Here is a 22,036-nt window from a genome sequence, read left to right as displayed (position 1 = left end):
CACCCATAGACACGGAGGGACCGATGCAGTCAAATGCGCGCCTGATGTAGTATTTAAATAAGAGGCAGCGTTAAAAAGGGCATGCTAAGGGAGAATAGTGCATCGATACCGCTCATTAGTTTATTGCATAGGGTACCCAATTGCAACGAGCGCTCAATATGAGTGTCCGTTTTGATCCCACTTCATCTTGTGTTATTTAGCTAAGGTTGCCGAAGTGTATTATATTAGGTGACCCCTTGCTACAGATGTCTAAATTATATGGCCATACAGAAAAGTGGGTTTCTTCTGATCAAGTGAAAATACACATTTTTTTTCCTCCACCGCAAGCTGTAAAGAGTCACAATGATAGTAAGGAGGAGGGGACACATCGTAACATAGAAGACAACATTTTTTTATTTATTTTTTTAAATTTCTCATGAGCCCTTAACTGGGGCTGGAGTTAAATTCCCTGCATTAAAAAGTGTGCGTTGGTTGTCCAGTGCTTTCCTGCATCGGCAGGAGGGGGGGGGGGGGGGGGTAATAATAGCTAATAGCCTCATTTACATGTGAAGGGCGCTATCAGTTATGCACTTGTTAGGGTGCGCTAATCTCCTTACTGCATCAGATACTAGTCTAGCACATCCATAACACATGCCCAACCATAATAAATCAGGCCCCTAAGATCGTACCTGCGGGACACAAAGAGCATCAGTGGGAGAAGCAGGATTTGAACCTCAGCTTCTCTGGTTCTCGGCCCACCACTAGGCTACTCCTCCACTCAATAGGTCTCAGCAGGACGAGCTTTTCTTTGCATTGCGAACAATCCAAGGCGAGCTCCAAGCTGTCTGATTGAAAAGACCCAAGGATCCCAGTAAACGTCTGCTACTGGTGAGGCTTTCAAAGCAGTGATCAGCTGCTTCAATGCTTTCGCAGAAGTCTAAGGCCAAGCAAGCAGTGTGCCTTCCCACTCTTAAGCAGTTTGATTTCAAAATCTTAAAGCAGTTGATGTCAGGGTTATGGTTCACCTGGGGGAAAAAAAAAAAAAAAAGATTTTACAGTAGTGATGGCCTGCATTTGTTTGAGAGGAAACCGTGCAGAGGTATAGCCAGAACTGATTTTTATGGGGGATCCTAAGGTTAACATGGGTAGGTACTAGGCATATAGGTCTGAGCCATGCTAGTTATAGTCTTACTGATGCTTTAGAGTGAACCTGACAAGGGATTTCTAAGCAGTCTGCAACACTTGTTATGCATTGTGGATGTCACTTTCAATAAGAACATAGGATATCCAGCTTTATTTATTTATTTATGGAGCATTAAGAAGTGCCATGCTGGGTCAGATCAAAGGCCCATCAAACCCAGCTGACATTGGCCAATCCCAAAAAGTAGATCCACTTTCTTGTTGCTCCCTCCCAATGACGAGTGGTGGATCCGCTTGAGTCACCAAGTTAAAATTTTTTTTTTTTTCCCCCAAGTGATCCACAATCCTCAAGGAATCCAAAAACCTCCTCCTTACACAATCTCTTTAGCCATAAGAACAGAAGAATTGCCACACTGGGTTAGACCAAGGTGTATCAAACCCACTTATCCTGTTTCCAACAGTGGCCAATCCAGGTCACAAGTAACATGTATAGTAACATAGTAATGATGGCAGAAAAACCATCCAGCCTGCCCAGCAAGCATCTCATGGTAGTAACTGTCACTCCGTGCAGGTTAGTCCAGAGTCTTATGTTAAAGGTAGTAATATTTACAATCAAAACCGAGTAATGGTTAAACCCATAACAAAATCACGGCTTGCAACATTTTCTCTGGGTGAGGAGCCTTCTTGATAATTCAGGCAATGCTTCTTGACTTGCTTTGCTTTTGAACTTGGCCATAGCACTCCTGTGCTTTTTCCCCCAAATATCTGCGTATCAGTACCCTGGATGTAAAAGTCGGGGCCCAGCGTTAGCTGTCTCTGAATCCAATTCCCCTTTATCCCATTGCCATAAAAATGGAGAGCGATGTTGCCTTCCATTAACAGTAGTAGTAACTGATGCTCCATGCAGGCCACCCAAGCCTATATGTAAACCTTGAAGTCAATATTCAAAAGCTATTTAGACAGATATGTTATCTGTTATCTTATGTTCTTATGTTATCTTATGTTCTTCTCTCTTCCAGGGTATGCTTATTAAGGTCCTTCAGTCTCATCTCATAAGGCTTTTCATGCAGACCCCACATTATTTTGGTTGCCTTTCTCTGGACCACTTCCATTCTTGTCCTTATCCTTTTTGAGATGAGGTCTCCAGAACTGGCAGGATCCCAAATAGTAAATACAGTAGATCCCATAACACTAATGCCCAGAGATAAGCAGTGGCTTTCCCCAAGTCTGCCTGGTTAATAACAACCATGAACTTCTTTTCCAGGAACTTGTCCAAACCTTTTTTAAACCCAGCTATGTTAACTGCCTTTACCACATCCTCTGGTAATGAATTCCAGAATTTAATTGTATGTTGGCTGAAAAAATAGTCTCTGATTTTTTTAAATGTACTCCTTAACTTCATGGAGTGTCCTCTAGTCTGATTCGCATTTACCCGTTCTACTCCATTCATTATTTTGTAGACTTATGTTACTGGGGTTCTCAACCCAGTCCTCAGGATTCACCTAGCCAGTCAGGTTTTCGGGATTTCCATGATAAATATGCATGAGAAATTTGAATACAGTAGAGGTACTACAAGCAAATTATCTCATGCATATTCATCATGAATATTCTGAAAACCTGACTGGCTAGGTGTTTCCCGAGGACTGGGTTGAGAACCCTTGCTCTATCATTATCTTCTCTCAGCCATCTCCTCTCCAAATAAAGAGACTCAATCTCCCCAACCTTTCTTCATAGGGGAGCCATTCATCCCTTTTGTCATTTTCGTCACCCTTCTCTGTACCTTTTCCAGTTCAGTATATCTTTTTTAAGATGCAGTGACCAGAACTGCATATAGTACTCTAGGTGTGGTTGCACCAAGGCAAAATATAGACATATTATGATCTCCATATTATTCTTAACTTTGTGTTTTGTTTTTTTTTTTGACTGCCACCACACAGTGAGCTGCACACCAGGAGTGGAAAATTATTTTTAAAACTGAATCACCAGCAAAAAACTTTTAGGCTCCAGGCATATTTTTTTTCCTTATTATTTTTCTGCCTTTTTGTAATTGTGTTTTTTATTTCTTACTTTGCTTTTTATTTTGTGTCCATTTTTAGATTGTCTTTTTTTCTTTGCTTGTCCCTTTCTTCCAGGAACTATCCCCACCCCTGTGTGTATCTTCCTCTCCCTCTAGGCATTCTTTGTCCTACCCCACCACCCTAGGCACACGCTTCCATTTCCCAGCAATCCCTTTCCCTCCCCTTCCCGACGGCATTAGTACAGAGCCTGGCAATAGGGGACAATTCCAAGCTGCAGCGTCTTGGCCACTGCCCCACAATGCTGGCAGCAGTTCTTGGCCTGGGTCTTGCCCCTGGCACTAGCAGCAGCTTTTCAGTGGGCTGAACTTGGCCCTCAACAATGGCGATGTCTCTTCTGCCCAGGCCTGGCCCTGGTGGCAGGCGCCGAATTTTAGGTACCTGGGAGCCTGGATTCTTCCAGCCCTGCCATGCCCTAAGGTTCCTTGTATGGCATAATCTATCCTCTCTTTTGCTCTACACAAGAACACCTCAGAAAAGATCACTGTTTTTGACAATTGCCAAAGGCCAAGCCCTGACTTCCTGAAATCCTCTTGTATTGCACTAATTTGGTTTCTAGCCAGATCATTTCTCCCCAAGTGAACTATGACATCTCTCTCTCTCCTTTCCTTTCCTTCTTTCAGTTCCAGGAGGCCTATGAATGTGTTTTGTGTATCTGTTAGAACAGGGTTTCCCAACCTTTTCAAGCCCAAGGCGTATCTACGGTAAAAAAAAAAAGTGTGACACACCAATCTCGATGGGGCAGGCATTGAGGACATGGAGAGAACTCATATGGCCAAATAGAGAGTTCGGAAAGCACTGAAAGTCCCACATGTCTCTCTTCTAAATTGTAAAACAAAGGGAGGGAGGGAGGGAGGGAGGGAGGTAGATATGCACATGAACCCATCTCATTGGGCTATCTCCCTCTCTATACAAGTGCACAAGACAAGAGGAAATAGTGTGGTGTGGGCATCTGACTCAGTTATCTTGATAGCTATATTTGATTGCCAGATCTTCTCCACTGTGCTGCTTCCAACACTCAACAGTGAGTCACATTCAGCGCTCAGTGCACGCTCTCCCCATCTCACTCGGCCTAGCGATAAGACAGAGGCCAGAAGGACTCAAAGGAGGAAGTTCAAGATGGGGAAGAAAAAGTACAGTGTTCAGTATGTGCACTGCACAAAGCGGGGCCAAGTTATCCATGCTCTGCATGCAGCCCATTAATTACCACACTCCAGGGCTCATGCTGTAGTTAGGAAGAGGCATGCACGATTTCACAGGCTCTCAGAAAGGAGCTCCCACACATTTAAGAGTCACTACTAGTGTCTCTAGTTACTGCAAGGTGCTGAGAGCAGTACCCAACTGATGGTTTGGATTTGAGCATCAAGGAGTGGTGACTTCCACGGCACAACGGATCACATCAGAAGGCACAATGGTTAGGAAAAAAACTGTGCTAGATAATACACCATCTTGTCTCTCTCCAATCCTGCCCCCACTCTATTCCTACAAGAGGTTGATGAGTTCCCCATCACTTTTCTGAGTTCTCCCTTACAAATCCACTTAAGTCAACTCAGCAGGCTGAAATGCTTTCCACAGGAGTATAATGCTATACTCCTCTGAAAAGTGAAAGAGAACACACTAAATACAAATATAGGAGCTTTCTTTCAGACACCGTACTTGATCCTGCCCCCATTCCAAAATGAAATTCCTGCTGCGCCCATCAACTCACTAATGAGAGGAAGGGGTGTTTCCACAGAAGCTTACCTGTAGGTTAAAACATTCCTTGGCAGGGAACTAAGTTTCTGAATTGCAACAAGTCCACAATTAAGGTTTTAAAACAATATTTTTCTTATTTAAAACGTATTATAACACTGTCTTCTAGCATTCTAGGGACCAGATCCACTAAGTCATTTCTCCCATTTTTCTGTGTTCATGGGTAGAAAAAAAAACAACTGAGTGAATTAGGCCAAATGTGATTGAGGAATTGTAGACTGAGCCCAGTGGACTGTCATGCTCCTTTACATCCATTCTAGATCACTGCGTGTGCCTACCGCCCTGATGGAGTCCTAAGAAAAGAGGCAGCGTGTCAGCACATGCACAGGGACGTGCACACCTTACTGCAGAGCCTAATCACGCTTCAGTATCAACAAACAGGAGGATCTTCATTCTACCAGACACGTTTTATAGGGCTTTCTTTTTTAATGGCCCTTTTAAATTGTTACAAACTCCTTCACTCATCTTCCTGCTGTTTTTATGCAAACTGAACATTTGCACAGTTAAAGCTGCATACAACTGGAGGCCAGGGATGGTTCCAGCTCCAGTATAATTAAACTGTGCCACAGCTAAAGAGGTCTGCTGACTTCCTAGATTTGCGTGCTGAACTAGACTGTTTGAAATTCAGAAAACTGGTCAAGTCCTGGCTGTTCAACCGTTCTTTTAATTGTTAGAGCACGCTGAGAGATACTTTATGTTGCATATTTTGTGGTGTGTTTACTTTTGTGTTTTTAGTTCAGTAATAGAATATTTATACTAGGCTGTGTTTTTAAGTGTGTGATCAGTCATGTTAGTATATGCTTTATAGTATGATTTTATTTTGCTACAGTCTGTTTCGTTTTTAGTCACTTTTAATGGCAGGTGAAATAGAATATTGATTAATAGTTTGTTTTCATTATGGTACCTTTATTGTTTATTGCATTTTATCTTTATATTGATATTAAGTGTTTTTTATGTTTTCAATTTATAGATGTAAATTTTAACTGCACACTGCTTAGATGCTTCTGCCTCATGCAGTCTATCAAATGTGTTAAATTACATTCACTGTAACATTTATTTTTAATTCATTATATTACATTGACTACTTATTTTATTTTAAAACGTTTATATCCCACTGGACCTAACACAAATTATCCTCAATAGTTTACAATAAATAATGCATTAAAAACAAAGTAAAACGCCACAAAAATAAAAGTAGCACTGCAGTGCAAATCAGAGAAGCTGCCAAGTCTGCATGTGATGTGAAGTCATACAGGTCGATGCAATACCAAGCGCATCCAAACTGGGTGCACATTTTTTTCAAAGTGTGCACATCCCCCTTATCTGGGCACCTGATGCTGAGGTAAAGTGGACGATACTAAATAGGAGGAACCACAGAAAAGCAGCATTTTGGGCTTTTTTGTGGCGGCTTGGAGTGCATGAAGACTTAACACCAGCTCTGGGCCGGGGTTAAGTTTTACATGTTAAAACGCGTGCATTGGGCGCACAGTGATTTTTTTTTTGCATCGGGGATAAAAGCTAATAGCCTCATCTACATGGCATTTACATTTGATGAGCGCTATTAGCTACGCACCGGTTTGGATATGCATTTTGGACGCACTACTCCCTTATTGCATGGGGAGTTATTGTAGCACAGCGCACTGTATTGCATCGGCCCTATAGTGCAAAGGCAACTGGGTGCCTCCCAGTGAGCAGGCAAGATGTTAGAATACAGCTTTCCTTGCCTGGCTTCGTTATCAGATGAGCAAGATGATAATAGGGAATCTTCTACAGGACAGCAATAACCCAGATTCAGATATTATATTAAATCTGAAATTATAGCAGCATAAAAACTGAAATCCTTCCCACTCCTTCACTTTTTCCTACAGAGATAGCCAGCTTTTATTAAATTGCAGTGTATGCCAGTCGCTAATATTCGCTCCCATCTATATCTTCCAGCAATGGGCAGTAGGAGAAAGGGTTTTTTTGTTTTTTTATATCTAAGACTCCTCCCCTTGCCATAACCCCATCTTTTTGGGGAAGGTTTGTGTGGGATATAAAAATCCCCTTGAGCATGCTCACCCTTCAGTGGGTGGAAGGAGATTGGAAGAAGAGAGGAGGAAGACGAGGAGCTCTGGAGGGTCTTGGCCTCAGCCCTGGGGGTTCACTGACTTGAAGGAGTGCTATTGCATTTTGAGAAGATTTTTGGAGAAAGACTGATCAGTCAAGAGGGAAGGGCATCCCCCAGGTATCCCAAAAGGCTGCATCAAAGGATCTTATTAACAGCTGAGGTGATAAGAAAATTGTGGCTTAAGAAGAGAGACTCTAGAGCAGAGCTTTCCAAACTGTGTGTCGGGACACGTTAGTGTGTCGCCTGCAGTGTGCAGGTGTGTCGCGCAAGCCCGGTCAACTCTGACGCGAGTTTGGGCTTTTTTTTTTCTAGAGATTCACTTTTTTTTTTTTTTTTCAGTTTATGGGTTGCCTATTATTGGGTGATTTTTGCTGTCAATCGCGTTTTTTTGGGGGGCTTGGTGGGTGGAACGAGCCCAGCCATCCTTGCATTGGCTGCTGCTGCCGATGAGGCCTGGCCATGAGGAGTACTGACTGCAAGCAGCAGTGTCTGGTGATCATGGAAGGGAGTGAAGCACTTAACTGGCAACAATCAAAAAGACGAGGTACATGATTGTGGGGGCCAGACATGTGCTGGGGGGAGAGAGATGAGTGAGTGGGGGGCAAACGTGCTGGGGTGACAGACATGTGCTTGAGGGGGAGAGATATGAGTGTGTGGGGTACAGACATGTGCTGGGGGGAGAGAAATGAGTGTGTGGGGGTCAGACATGTGCTTGAGGGGGAGAGATATGAGTGTGTGGGGGCCAGACATGTGCTGGGAGGAGGAGAGAGATGAGTGTGTGGGGGACAGACAATTTGTTTTATTATTGTTTCTCATAAATTATAACAATAACATGAATCTTGGAATATATATTTTTAATATAAATTTAAGGTTTTCATGAGATAGGTTGTGTCGTGAAACATTTTATTTATGTATATATTTAAGGAAACATACATAAATTGTCGAAATATGTTTCGTTCGTTTAACCTTTAACCTCTGGTTTACTAGTAGACTGAATTACTGTGTCCCGAAATTATGTTTGTCTAAAAAGTGTGTCACCAACATGAAAAGTTTGGAAAGCTCTGCTCTAGAGGCTAGAGAATTTGGATTACATCTGGAGTTTTTGACTTCTTGTCACTTGTTTAAGATACTTTTTTTGGGCTTGGGGGATATCTTTTATCTTGACCAGCTATGCTGAAGCTGCACTCTAGCTATCCTACCTTACAAGGGGAAGATAGTTTTGCTATGGATGAAGGTGCAAGAGAAAGGAGAGTGGTGAGAACATCTGCAATGGACAAGGAAACATTGTTTTCATTTTACTATATTTTTTGTGTTACTTTGGATCTTTTGTGATTTTGGCATAGATTATCCCGTTTAAGTTACAATAAACTTGAATGAACACCATTCTGGCTTTTTTTTTTTTTGGGGGGGGGGGGGGGTACTCCTTTGCCCAGTGCACTACCTGAATGGACGGACACTGGCTTGATTTTTCCTTTCTACCCATTTTGCTACTTCTGCATTTCTTGCTCTTATATCAGACAAGCTTGCATGCAGTGGGGATTTTCCAGCTGGAATGTGAGTGAGCCTTTGTCTTCAATAGTGACTGACCATGACACGGGCCCAGAAAGCTTCTCCCTCATCCGGACTTGAACTAAACCCGAAGCACCTCTGGTTGATGCTAACAGTCCAAACGGGGGAACCCACGACACCATGTTGAAAATGCATTTGGAAAGTAAGTTTATTTACTACGTCTCCAGAAAAAATACTTATCCATAGCTGATATTGGTCGCTGTGAAAATATCAAAACTGTGCACAAAAGGGCACAGGCAGCCAGTGCAATTCTTTAAGAATTGGACTTATATGGACTCAAAAACTGCAGCCAGAGAACTGCGAGGCTGCATTCTGCACAATCTGCAACCTATGCATAGTCCTTGCAGGAAAGCCAACATACAAAGAATAGTCCAAGCATGTTAAATACCAGAGTATGCAAAGTTGATGCACATTATGAAACAAATGAAAGCACTTTTTTTTTTTTTTGCACAACTAAAGCGATATTCTCATCCATATTTATAGTTGAATCCAGGACCCTCTCTTAGGCTCCTCACTTGTGACTTTAAGGGGAGAACAACCTCATCCAGACTTAATTGAAAATTAGCTTTCTACATTTCAAGTCTACTAATCCATAAAACCTTAGCTTTACTAGGGTTTAATTTTAACTTAATGAAAGGGGATGTCCACAGCTAAAAATTGCTCGTCTTTATTGGGTCAGAGCTCAACAGATAATAGAACTGGATGACTTCAGCATATAACTGAAAATTCCAAAAGCAGTTATAATATCAGAGGGCACAAATAAATATTGAACAAAGCAGGAGATAAAATGGAGCCTTGCAGGATGCCACACCCCAATATTTTAGAAGCCGAGGAGTATTGTTTCCATACTACATGTTGTGATCGATTACGATTCTCTAAGAGAGACTATTAGGTAAACTCATTCTTCCAGTCCCATATAAGCTAACCTTCACATTAAAATTTTGTAAATATCAGTATCAAAGGCTGATGAAAGAACTAATAAAATCAATAATGATACCTTTCCCTTATCTAAATCTCATCTAAAAGGTCATTCACAAGAGCCACCGAGCAGTTCTGGTACTGAAATGAGATCGGCGTGGATCTAAAAAAAATGTATTTTGGCCAGCCAATCATACAACTGTTGATGAGACAACTGAACATCCCTACTTTTTTTCTGTGTAGATTAGTGCTGATTTTTTCCCCATTGATTCCTATGAAGCTGTGGTGAATTAAAGTTTCAGAGAGAATGTAAATGAGATGGCATGGTGATAGTAATGTGGGCAGATGTTTGTGGCTTCTTGCCTTTAGATTGTGCTGCCACCACATTCCAAGCAAACTCGGCATGGTCTTTCTGCTTTTTTTTTTTTTTTTTAGTGGACAGATGTTACCAGAACAATACTGCCTGTTCCAAAAAAAATAAAGAGATAATAAAGCTCATGCGTAGGGACATGAGGCAGTTAATGTATTTTATGGATGAGAGCAGGGTGGGCCTAAAATGGTTCATTACATGACTATTTATGACCCTATTCAACCTCCCTTATAATCTCTGCTGCACTTTGAATAGCAATATTTATATTTGCTGGTTTGTCTGAATAGCTATTTGCCTCAGGTTCCTTTCGACCTTCAAAATGGGTGAAACGACCCCTAATACAGCAGAAACGTGAATACCCTCTGGCTAGGCCCAAATACTTTTCTGAGGCATAAGGGGGAAAAAATGCCATAATTTGACTTAATACACAACTCAAGAAATCTGAAGAGTTGAGGCTTTAATGTTTTGACCTTCAGATCCTGTGTTGTATAGAGCAGTGCTTCCCAACCTTTTCAAGCACAAGGCACACACATACATTAACAAACATGTGTTGTACACCATCCTCCACGAGGCACGCACTGAAGACTCAGATGGCCAAAAGAAGAGATACAGAAGCACTGAAAGCCCCACCAATATCTCTTCCAAATTTTAAAACAAAGAGAAGGAAGGGGCTGAAACACACATGAATTCAGCGCAATGGGCTAGTCAGTGTGATGTGGGCAGCCAGCTTGGTTAGTTACCTTGGCTGCCGCATTTGGCTGACAGAGCTCCTCCACTGCTGCTGCTCCCAACACTCAAACTAAGTCACACCCAGTGTGCAGTGCACGCCTTTCCCATCTCATTCAGGCTGCCAGGACTCACAAGGAGGCAGATCAGCAGTGGAAAGAGGAGGAGGTGCTGTGTGCAATACAAAGTGGGAACCATCTATCCATGCCCTATATGCCGCACATTAAATTAGCATACTCCAGAGTTCATAGTGTATCTAGACAGAAGAAGCATGACCCATTACACATTTTATCAGAAAAGAACTCCTACAATTTAAGAGCCACTACTAGTGTCTCTTGTTTCTGTGAGGAGCTAGGAGCACAGCCCAGGTGCTGGTCTGGACCTGAGTAACAGGCAGTGGTGACTCTTTTATGGCACATCTGCTCAGGGCTGAAGGTATATTGGTTGGGAAACACACTGATAGAGCTCATTATTACCATGTATACAAGAACAATGGCTAAAATGCATCTGCACCTGAAAAGAAAACCAAAGGATATCAGCCACAAGAAGGAAATCTTGTTCTGAATGAATGTATTTATTTTATTTATTTGGATTTAGGTTACACCTTATTGCTGACAGTCCAAAATGTGAGTTACATTCAAGTATGTATGAAATTCCCTGCCCTAAGAGAGCTTACAATCTTAAGGGGTCTATTTACTAATTTTTTTTTCTCATTTTGTGTCTTATGGGAAAAATGCTTAGAAAACAGGGCCCTAAATTTACACCTGAGGCAATGGAGGGTAAAGTGACTTTTCCAAGGTCACAAAGAGCAGCAGTGGCATTTGAACCCTTCTCAGCCTGCTGCTGTAACCACTAGGGTGCCTCCTCCACTCAAGAGCAAGAGGTTACAGTATGAGGATCCAAAAAGGTAGGTTCAGGAGCAATATCAGCCAAGCAGGAACATCGGGGGCTTGGACTGAGGGCGCTCCCTCCCGGAAAGGAAGTGCAAGCTGCTGGAGCCGGCGCCAGATAGGCGATCCGCCCGCCATCCTCCAGCCCACTACCCACCCACCTCCAGGGAGACCAACTTTGCAGCGGCAACAACACCGGAGGTGCCTGCCCCAAGAGGTGAGCACACGAAGGAGTGCAACAAAGGAGCATGCCCCTTTGTGAGCCTGAAGTGAGGCCTGTAGATGCTCTTCTCTTCTACCCTGACAACACAAGGAAAATGGAACAGGAACACCTCACAACAACTAAGATAAAACAAAGTTCACATAAAAACCATTGGGGTAGATTTTAAAACACGGCGCGTTCGTGTACTTTTGATGGCGCATCAGGTGCAAGCAAAAGTACGCGGGATTTTAGTAGATACGCGCGTAGTCGCGCGTATCCGCTAAAATCCTGGATCGGCGCGCGCAAGGCTATCGATTACGTATAGCCGGCGCGCGCCGAGCCGCGCAGCCTACCCCCGTTCCCTCCAACGCCCTCCCCTCACTTTCCCCTCCCTAACCCACCCGCCCGGCCCTGTCTAAACCCCTCACTTACCTTTGTCGGGGGATTTACGCCTCCCAGAGGGAGAAGTAAATCCCTGCGCGCCAGCGGGCCGCTAGCGCGCCGGGACGCGACCTGGGGGCGGGTCCAGAGGGCGCGGCCACGCCCCAGGGCCCGCCCCCGGAACACTCCCGACACGCCCCGAAAACGCCGCTGCGCTCGGTCCCGCCCCTGACACGCCCCCCTCCGAAAACCCCGGGACTTACGCGAGTCCCGGGGCTCTGCGTGCACCGGTAGGCCTATGTAAAATAGGCTCACCGGCGCGCAGGGCCCTGCTCGCCTAAATCCGCCCGGTTTTGGGCAGATTTAGGCAAGCAGGGCTCTTAAAATCCGCCCCTTAGGGAGGTCTCCTAAAATCAAACAGCATACAAACACTAACCTAATCTACCCCATGAGAAACTCCTAAGCAGCTCACTCCTACCTAATGTTCTCACTGCTGCTTCTAAATGCGCAGTCTATTGCAAAAAAAAAATTCCACTGATAAACGATTTACTTGAACAATTAAATCCAGCCATCTTCTGCATCACCAGAACCTGGCTGAACAATAATGAAACATACTCTTAAATCAAACTGAACATTCCAATTATGATATCTTTCAATTCCATAGGTCTATGCGTAGAGGCAGGGGATTACTAATTATCAGTAAAAAAGAGCTCAAACTTATTCCATAAAAATTAGATGCGGAAATACTTAAATCGCCACAATTAAACATTGGTACAGTCTACTGTCCTCCTGGAATACTTCAAAAAGACTGTTCCCCTTTTATTGAAACATTCACCAAAGCATTCCCTTCACCAAAATCTACTCTCATAGTAGGTGACTTTAATATACATGTTGATAGAACAACCAAATCCTCTGCATGTGAAACCTTCTTAGGAACTATGGAAGCAATGGGTTGGTCACAATTTGTAACTGAACCTACACGTAAAGCTGGACATACTCTAGATTTTGTATTTGCCAACCACAACAATTGCAGGATAAATTCCTCTCACACGATTCTACCTTGTTCTGACCACCAATTACTAAAAGCTGACATAACCATCCTCAACACAATACAAAACCCAAACATCAACCAGACATTCACCTTCAGAAAAAAAAGATAGAGCCAGAGCTACTCACTCGCTGACACTATAAAAGCTAAACTACTTGACCTCAACTTTCCCAAAGCCTCTGCATCATTTGTAATATGGGATACCATGGTTAATGAAATAGCGGACAACCTAAGCCCAATCCAAACAAAATCAATATAAACAAAAGAAAACTTGGTATAATGAAGAACTAAGGCACGCAAAGCAATTTCTGAGAAAACCTGAGAAACTCTGGCGGAAAAGTCAGTCTCCAGAATCATTTGGAAAATACAGAATACTACTTTATCAATACCAGGCTTCTATCATCAAAGCAAAGAAAGAATACTATGCTAAACAGGTTCATGGAGTGATTTTTAGCTCTAAACTACTCTTTGATGTTATTAAACTCCTAATCAAGGACCCTTCGTCCTCTATCTCAAGCAATAACTGCTTCTAAGAATACATGCAACGACTATGCCAATCATTTGTCCGAAAAAATAACTAGAGTAAAACATCAATTTTCAGTATACCCACTGACCAGAGAACAAGAAGAAAATCATGAACCAGCTAAATGGACCACCTTCAACAGTATATCTAAATTACAAATCACGCAAACAGGGCCGGATTTTATAAGGGTTACGCACATAAGTTATGCGCATAACCCTCTTAAAAGGCCCCTGCGCACGCCAAGCCTATTTTGCATAGGCTCGGCGGCGCGCGCAAGCCCCGGGTCTTTGCAAAGGGGGCATGTCAGGGGCGTGTTGGGTGGGCGGTGCAAGTTTTGGGGCGGGGCGGGAGGCGTGTCAGGGGCATGACCCCGGCCCAGGGGCGTGGTCGAGGCCTCCGGACCAGCCCCCGGGTCAGGTGATGGCATGCCATCTGGCAGGCGTAAATCTGCCGACAATGGTAGGGGGGGTTTAGGTAGGGCCGGGGGGGTGGGTTAGGTAGGGGGAAGGTGAGGGGAGGTGGAGAGAACAGGCAGCGCGCGCCGGGCTCGGCGCGCACAGGTTGCACAAATGTGCACCCCCTTGCGTGCGCCGACCCCGGATTTTATAAGATATGTGTGGCTACGCGCGTATCTTATAAAATCCAGCGTACTTTTGTTCGCGCCTGATGCACGAACAAAAGTACACATGCGCGCTCTCTTTTAAAATAAACCCCACAATTTCTAAGCTAAAACCCACAAATCACCCTCTTAACCCCATCCCAGCTAGCTCCTTACAACTAATACACAGCACAATCACTCCAACAATCACATCATTGATCAATCAATCTCTAGTGGAAGGTCTAGTTCCAGACAGGGCAAAACAAACAGTGATGAAACCTATCCTAAAAAATAAAACCAGCAGTATTGACAATTGGGAATTATATCAACCTATATCCATCCTGCCCTTTCTATCCAAAATTCTTGAAAAAGCCATTTTATCACAACTAGAATACTATCTAGATGACCACCACATTCTACATCCAAACCAATTCGGATTCAGAAAAAAATCGCTCTACCAAGACTTTACTTGTATCCTTAACAGACCCCATATTACAAGGATTTAATTATGATGAATCTTATTTCCTGGTGCTGGTTGACCTCTCGGCAGCCTTTGACACTGTCGACTATACCCTTCCATGCCATCAGCTGAGAAAAACTGGAATTGGCAGCGATGTAATGAAGTGGTTCACCTCCTTCTTATCAAAAAGGGCATTCCAAGTCAAACTGGGCAACTACATGTCTGACATCTTCCTGATCGACGCTGATGTCCCCCAGGGTTCAACACTATCCACAACTCTATTCAACATCTACATGCTTCCAACTCTGTAAATTACTACCCGACCTAGGAATCGCCTTCTACCTATATGCTGATGACATTCAGTTCTACATACCATGCATCATTTCTGTTGAAATATAGTACAGAATCTGGCATCACACAAAGGCCATTCACCATGAACTATCCAATCTCAAACTCTCTCTAAACACTAAAAAACTGAAATCATTTGGTTAAGAAGAAATCCTCAAACAATGACCCACAGACACTTGACCTACGTAACTTCAATATAACACCCTCAGACCAAGTGTGGGACTTAGGAATACAGATTGACAAGAACCTAACAATGGAAAAGCACATAAACAAACTAATCAAATCAGGCTATGCTAAAGTGCGATTACTACATAAACTGAAACCATTGCTGACTCATATAGACTTCCGCACGATACTACAAACCCTCATTTTTTCAAACAGAGTACTGCAACTCTCTTCTACTCGGAGCACCTAAAGATCTTATAAAAAAAAAAACTACAACTACTACAAAAAAGCTGCAGCTAGACTCCTAACAGAATCCAGGAAATTTGATCACATCTCGCAATCACTGATGGCTCTGCACTGGTTACCAATACAATCCCAAGTCCATTACAAAGTCTTAACATATTAATACATTTCTCTCTCCATTCTGGCAACACTGGCCTGCTAGAGGTGTCACTACTACCAGAGAAGCCAAAGAGATCCCTAAGATCTCATAATAAAGTATTATTAGCTGTGCCATCAGTACAGAATACACATCAGGCAAAAATAAGAGACCATGTGTTCTCCATAGCAGGCCCTCACTTTGGAACTCTCTACCCGAGATTCCATGTCTGACTACTGAAACAAAGAGATTCAAATGTGACTGTAAAACAGGTTATATGCATTTTGAAATAAGCACAACTTAACCTTTTCTTAAACCAATACCTGCTTCTACATGGACAAATTCATTATGAACCTAACTAAAGAACTCATTACCAATTTACTTTCCAACCCACCCCAAATAAATATTTCTGAATCTTTTTCTCCCAACCCCTAACTTTTTATCCCTCTGACACCTTGTATTAAAAGTGCTACGTCATCCCTGTATGTCTCACCACCCCTTACCACCCTAGTCAATGTATGTGTCTTTCGCTGAAATGTATGATATATGAACACATCAAGTGAATGCAATTGGCTACCTATAATATTTTTGTCATGATGTAAACCAGTGTGATCTTCACTTGGAACGACGGTATACAAAATGGCTAAATAAAATAAATAAATGTCTTCCCTGAAAGAGTGATGGGTGTAGGGAATGGATACTCAGTAGAGGTTGTGAAGATAAAAACTGAGGTGGAATTCAAAAAGCATGGGATAAGCAAAGTGGATCCCTAGAGCCTATGAAGTGAGAGAGTCTGCAGGATTGCACCAAGAATTGAAGATGGGCATACTTAAAATGGGCCCACTGGCCCTTATCTGCTGTCATCATCTATGACAGTGATAGAAACAGGTAGAGAGAGACCCTGCAGTATTGCAAGCAACCCACCTATCAATCTCTCAAGAGCAGAAGCAAGGAGAAAGGTGATATGGACAAGAAGAAAAGAGGCATGATCTAATGATACTGCAGGTGATGGGGGAGCCAGGTTGGAATCATCAGGCTAAGACTCCCCCTAAACCAGACCCAGCAGGCTTGTGATGGCCAGGTATTGTCCAGCAAAGCCAAAAGGTTCTGGGAAGGCCAAATGTTTGGGCAACAGCCTCATTAGTTTTGGTTGCCGTTTAATTTGTTGCTTGGTATCAGATTGATATAAGATCTTCTGTGTTCATCTGTGGTAGAGAACCAATGAAGAGGCAAACAAAAACAGACTTTGATAAGATGGGATATCCTACAAGTGATGAAGCTTCTAGGAGTGGAGGCTGGGACATGAATCACTGGGCAGACAATCAGCCAGATGGTCTTTTTCTGCCATCATCGGCTATGCTATTATGCAATTTTTTTCCCCTCCTTTTTGGGCCTTGGCAAAGCTTTGCCATACCAGTACTTTTGTCGTCAGCAAGCAAGACAGGCACAACTTTGCTATAAGACTGATCCTTGCCACAGCAACTAAAAGTACTGATGATAATCAAAAAGGGTGAGACCACGCAAATAAATACTATTTCCATAAGGCACTGATTTATGTATTTCGGTCCCTGAAAGACATTTTTTAATCTCTCTTCTCCCCAGGATCTAACATTTTTACTTTTTTCTTGCTGGAGCTCAATGTGTCAGAGTCCCTGTATTATGTTGGTCCCGTTTGGAGGCAGTTAGGACCCTCTGCTGTTATGGAAATGCTTACAGACAGCAAGAAGGAATAATGTTGCAAAATGAATACTTTCAACAAGCAAAATCTAGGAATAAAAAAAATTGTTTTCTAGCTTGTCTCTATTTACTAAAATTGCAAATCTTTTTCTTCCACTCCTCTTTTTTCTGTGGACATTGCCAAAGCAACAGGGGACCCTCCAGGTTCCAAAATGTCCCTAGCCTAGCATGGCAGCATGGCTCTGCTGGAACACAAGCACACACTACGGTGCAACAGCCACAAAAATCACACTCTTAATGCAAAATCTTCAGGAGGACAACCGTGTTTAGTCTGGTGTAGCAAAAATAAGGAGACGGGTGGCACTTTATAGACTAACCAGTCTCTGTCCTCGAAAGCTCGTGCTTCAATAACTTGGTTAGTCTATAAGGTGCCACCCTACTCCTATCACTCATAAGGCAATTTCCCAGTGAAGAAGCACCTACAAATTCAGCTCAGAAAAACACAGATCTGGGTCGGGGCTGATTACCTTTCAAAAGGCATCGACTTTTAAACAGTGCACGTTCCTAAACATATTTCGATATGGAGAACGTATTCAGAATGTGGTTAAAAACTGACAGCCGGGTTTCATTGTACTCATTCAGTATACTCATGCACGGAAATCAAAAGGGCACAGTTAGTAGATGGGCCATTTTGGTCTATACCTGCCCTCTCAGTAAGTTACTACTAACAGCCGAGTCCGAGGAGTAAAGCTAAGGACCAAGGGGAGGCAAGAGAAATGAGCAGCAAAGAGTGGTGGGGGGGCGGCACTACAATTTTATTTTCCTCCATAATACTCATCTTGCCTCCGAGCTCTCACTTTAGCTCTGGGTGGCACACTCTTCCCGCTGACAAAGGTTTCTGTAAGGCATCCTTCCCCTTTGCCAGACCTGCAAGCACAGTTCGGCCAACTTAGCGACGCTGCTAGTTCCCGGCATCCTGAACGCAGGCTCCCGGGCCCTTTCGGGGCACCCAAGAAGCGCGCGTGGCAGCAGCCCAGCCTTGCACGGCGCGAGCCGGAAAGCGCGCGCGGGAGAGGGGGGGGGGGGACGTCGGCAGCCCGGCCTCTTACCTGCGGCCAAGCCGGGGGCGGCGGGCGCCGAGAGCCTGCGCTGCAGCGCGGGCAGGGGCGGCGGGGCCGCCCAACTCCTCGCCGCCTCCTCCTCGGATGGCACCGACATCCCTCCGCCCGGGAGCGGGGTAGCCGCCTGCAGACTGCGCCGAGCGAGGGAGGAGAGAGAGGCTGCAGACGCTAGAGAGAAGCGGAGGGGAAACTGCAAAATCCTAAAAGGGGGGGGTGCAGGGCGAGACTGCTGCTTGGGACAGCGTGCAGGGGAACGAGAGTCAAGCGAGACAGAAAACCGCAGCGGAGAGGAGGCGGCAGAGACTGGCAGCAATAAGAGAGAAACGGCTACTCCTAAAAGAAGAAGAGGAGGGGAATAAAGCAAGGAAAGCCTCAGCCGGCTGCTCTTCCTCCGAGAGGGACCGTGGGGCTGCCCCGACAGGGAGATTCCTGCTGCCGCCTTGAGAGCCCCTCCCAGGGGCTGCCCCTGGCTTGGCGCCCGCCCTCCTTCTCGTGTGCCAGGCAGCTCCGGGCTGGGCACGGCGCCAGGCTCTGCTTTGCCGCCCGCCCTGAGGGGCTTCGGGGCGGGCGGGTGGGTTCCTCGCATGTACCGGCCCCGAAAAAGGGCGGGAGGGGGGAAGACTTCACGCGGCGCGAGGCCGTTTGCAGACTGCGCCAGTGCACGTTCGGGCAACTTTACAGCTCGAAATTTCAATTTCCAAGAGAGAACAAGCAGAATGGTGTGTTTCTAAATTTTGAAGCGTTCGCACGGTAACACAAAATAAGGAAACCCCCTATGTGTTAGAGAAAAAAAACAACCCCAAGAGTTTGGCTAGACCCCGCCGTGCACCGAGGTGGTGAAAGCGTTTGCACGTGTTTCAGAGCTAAGCAGACCCCCTCTGTAACAGAGGATGTGAGAGCAGGTCAGGCGGAGGACTCCTAGCAGCAGGGGGCGGATCCGGAGCGAAAGCTTGCTCTGCCTTCAGCAAGGAGGAAGCCGCGAGTCGGGGAAGGAAATGGCAACGCCATAGGGGTTGCCTTTTTTCACCTTTGGTTCCATTTTCCTCGCTTGTGGCCCAGCGTTGCAACTCGCATCTTTCCAAACCCGGCACCCATCGGCCCCATCTGTAAGGTTGCCAACCTTTCCACAGAGCAGGACTGGACACTTGAGGACCAGGAGAGGGGAGGAGGAACCCCTCATTTGCATACATTTTAGAACCTGCCAGTGAACTTCCTGAACAGTGTATCATTGTGTGCAATAATGAGCCAACAGGCTGAACACAGGCAACAGTTTATCTTCTAGACTCTCAGGGCAAAGGGTGTCCCCTGCCACTCAGCTGCCTGCTTCCCATTTCTTAGCTGGGGGAGGGGTGACACTAATTTTGTCCTCTGTCTCTCTCATACACATACTTTCTCTCTCCCCCCCCCCCCCTTTACCAACATATTATGGGGCGGATTTTAAAACCCCTGCGCGCCTATTTTGCATAGGCCGCCGGCGCACGTAAAGCCCCGGGACGCGCGTAAGTCCCGGGGCTTTCGAAACGGGGAGGGAGGGGGCGTGTCCGGGGGCGTGTCCCAGGGCGTTCCCGAAACGGCGGGCCCGGGGGCGTGGCTGCCGGCAACGCGCGCAAAGTTAAGGGGGGGGGTTAGATAGGGCCGGGGGGGGTTAGGTAGGAGAAGGGAGGGGAAGGTGGGGGGAGGGCGAAGAAAAGTTCCCTCCGAGGCCGCTCCGAAATCGGAGCGGCCTCGGAGGGAACAGGCAGGCCGCGCTGGGCTCGGCGCCCGCAGGTTGCACAAATGTGCACCCCCTTGCGCGCGCCAACCCCGGATTTTATAAGATACGCGTGGCTACGCGCATATCTTATAAAATCTGATGTACTTTTGATTGCGCCGGTGGCACGAACAAAAGTACAGGCGTGCGTATTGTTTTAAAATCCGCCCCTATGTATCTAAATGGATGACAATGAGGCAACAGAACCAGGGCCAGCAAGACGTATTAGGCAGACTAGGTAGCCGCCTAGAGCGCTGGAATGGCGTGGGGTACCAGAGGTTGACAAGAGGGCATCATGTTTGAAAAAGGAAGGAGTTGTGTGGTGCGACTCGGAGGTAGGTGAGATTGCTGATAGTCGGCTCGATCCAGTAAGGCCGCGGTAAAAACAGTGAGGTAGTGTCAGGCGCACCCTTCCTCCCCGCACGCACAGTTCTCTTCACTAACTCCCCGATACTCTCCTCTAATCGCATGCAAATGCATGCCGCGGCTGTGAAGCGTTAGGGAAGGGTTATGCCCGCGCAACCCATTTTACTGTATAGGCGCTGTAACAGCGCCTATACAGTAACCTGGGTGCGCTGGTACCTGTCATTTCAAATGACATTTGAAATGACAGGCACCAGGAAGTGTAAAAAAGTTTAAAAAGTGTAAAAAACAAAAAACCTGTGTGTTATATAAAAAAAAAAAACAATTTTAAATACCTGTCGGAGGGCCGTGGGTCCAGGCGGCCGGTGGGCGGCGGGCAGCCATCAGCGGCATCCGGTAGTCCCTTCTCCCTTCCTCCCTCCCTCCCCTGCCTGGATGAGCGCCAAAATCGCACGGGCGGGTCGGCAGCGGGGGGGCGGCAGCAGGATCCGGGAGCGGCGGGTAGGCAGCAGTGGGGTCCGGGGGGGTAGCGGCAGCAGGGTCCGGGGGGGGGGCAGCGGCAGCGGGGTCCGGGGGGGGTGGCAGCGAGATCCGGGGAGCCAGCAGCGGCAGCATGTTCGATCGAGCAGGCAGGTAGGTGGCAAAGTAAAGATGGCGGCCTGCACGGGAAAATCGTGCAATTGGCCGCTGAAGACGTGACGTCACACCCCGTGACGCCAAACGTCGTGACGTCACGTCTTCAACGGCCAATTGCACGATTTTCCCGTGCAGGCGGCCATCTTTACTTTGCCACCTACCTGCCTGCTCGATCGAACATGCTGCCGCTGCTGGCTCCCCGGATCTCGCTGCCGCTGCCCCCCCCCCCCCCCCCGGACCCCGCTGCCGCTACCCCCCCGGACCCCCGCTGCTGCCTACCCGCCGCTCCCGGATCCTGCTGCCGCCCCCCCGCTGCCGACCCGCCCGTGCGATTTTGGCGCTCATCCAGGCAGGGGAGGGAGGGAGGAAGGGAGAAGGGACTACCGGATGCCGCTGATGGCTGCCCACCGGCCGCCTGGACCCACGGCCCTCCGACAGGTATTTAAAATTGTTTTATTTTTTTATATAACACACAGGTTTTTTGTTTTTTACACTTTTTACACTTACCATAGCAGGCCCGAGCCTTGCTACTTTTTCGTTTGTTTTTTTTTGCCCTGGTCCCGTCCGGTCTCCTGCAGCCCCGTCCGGTCCGGACGGGGCTGCAGGAGACCGGACGGGACCAGGGCGGGTAAGCAATGTTTTTACCCTACACTACACTACACTAACTCCTACTAGGGGGAGGCGGTAAACTAGCAGGTTAAGGCCGCGGCAGAACAGCGGGTTACGGAGGAGATAATATCAGCGCCCGTTACAGTATCGCAGGGGAATAACTAATTCCTTCATTATACAGCTTTTTCGTTCATTTACATGCCGGGTGCGGAAAGGGTTATGCGTCTGTTTTCAGAAGCGATACGGA

General features: G+C 45.9%; 1 protein-coding gene across 2 annotated transcripts in view; it reads right to left on the bottom strand.

Moving 5' to 3' along the window:
- Positions 1-18,881, bottom strand: part of OTULINL (OTU deubiquitinase with linear linkage specificity like) — a 100,818-nt gene extending 81,937 nt beyond the window's left edge. Inside the window, exon 1 of one of the 2 annotated variants that reach the window (XM_029590047.1) lies at positions 18,420-18,881. In XM_029590047.1, coding sequence (XP_029445907.1) covers positions 18,420-18,528 — 109 coding nt within the window. In that variant the 5' untranslated portion in view covers positions 18,529-18,881. The remainder of the gene's footprint in view (positions 1-18,419) is intronic. The other variant, XM_029590046.1, reaches the window with a different exon arrangement.
- Positions 18,882-22,036: the final 3,155 nt, after the last annotated feature.

This window comes from Rhinatrema bivittatum, chromosome 2 (assembly GCF_901001135.1).
Source record: "Rhinatrema bivittatum chromosome 2, aRhiBiv1.1, whole genome shotgun sequence".
In the NCBI taxonomy this organism is placed as follows: domain Eukaryota; kingdom Metazoa; phylum Chordata; class Amphibia; order Gymnophiona; family Rhinatrematidae; genus Rhinatrema; species Rhinatrema bivittatum.
Note: the sequence above shows the minus strand (reverse complement) of the source record. Positions and strands in the feature narration are given on the sequence as shown.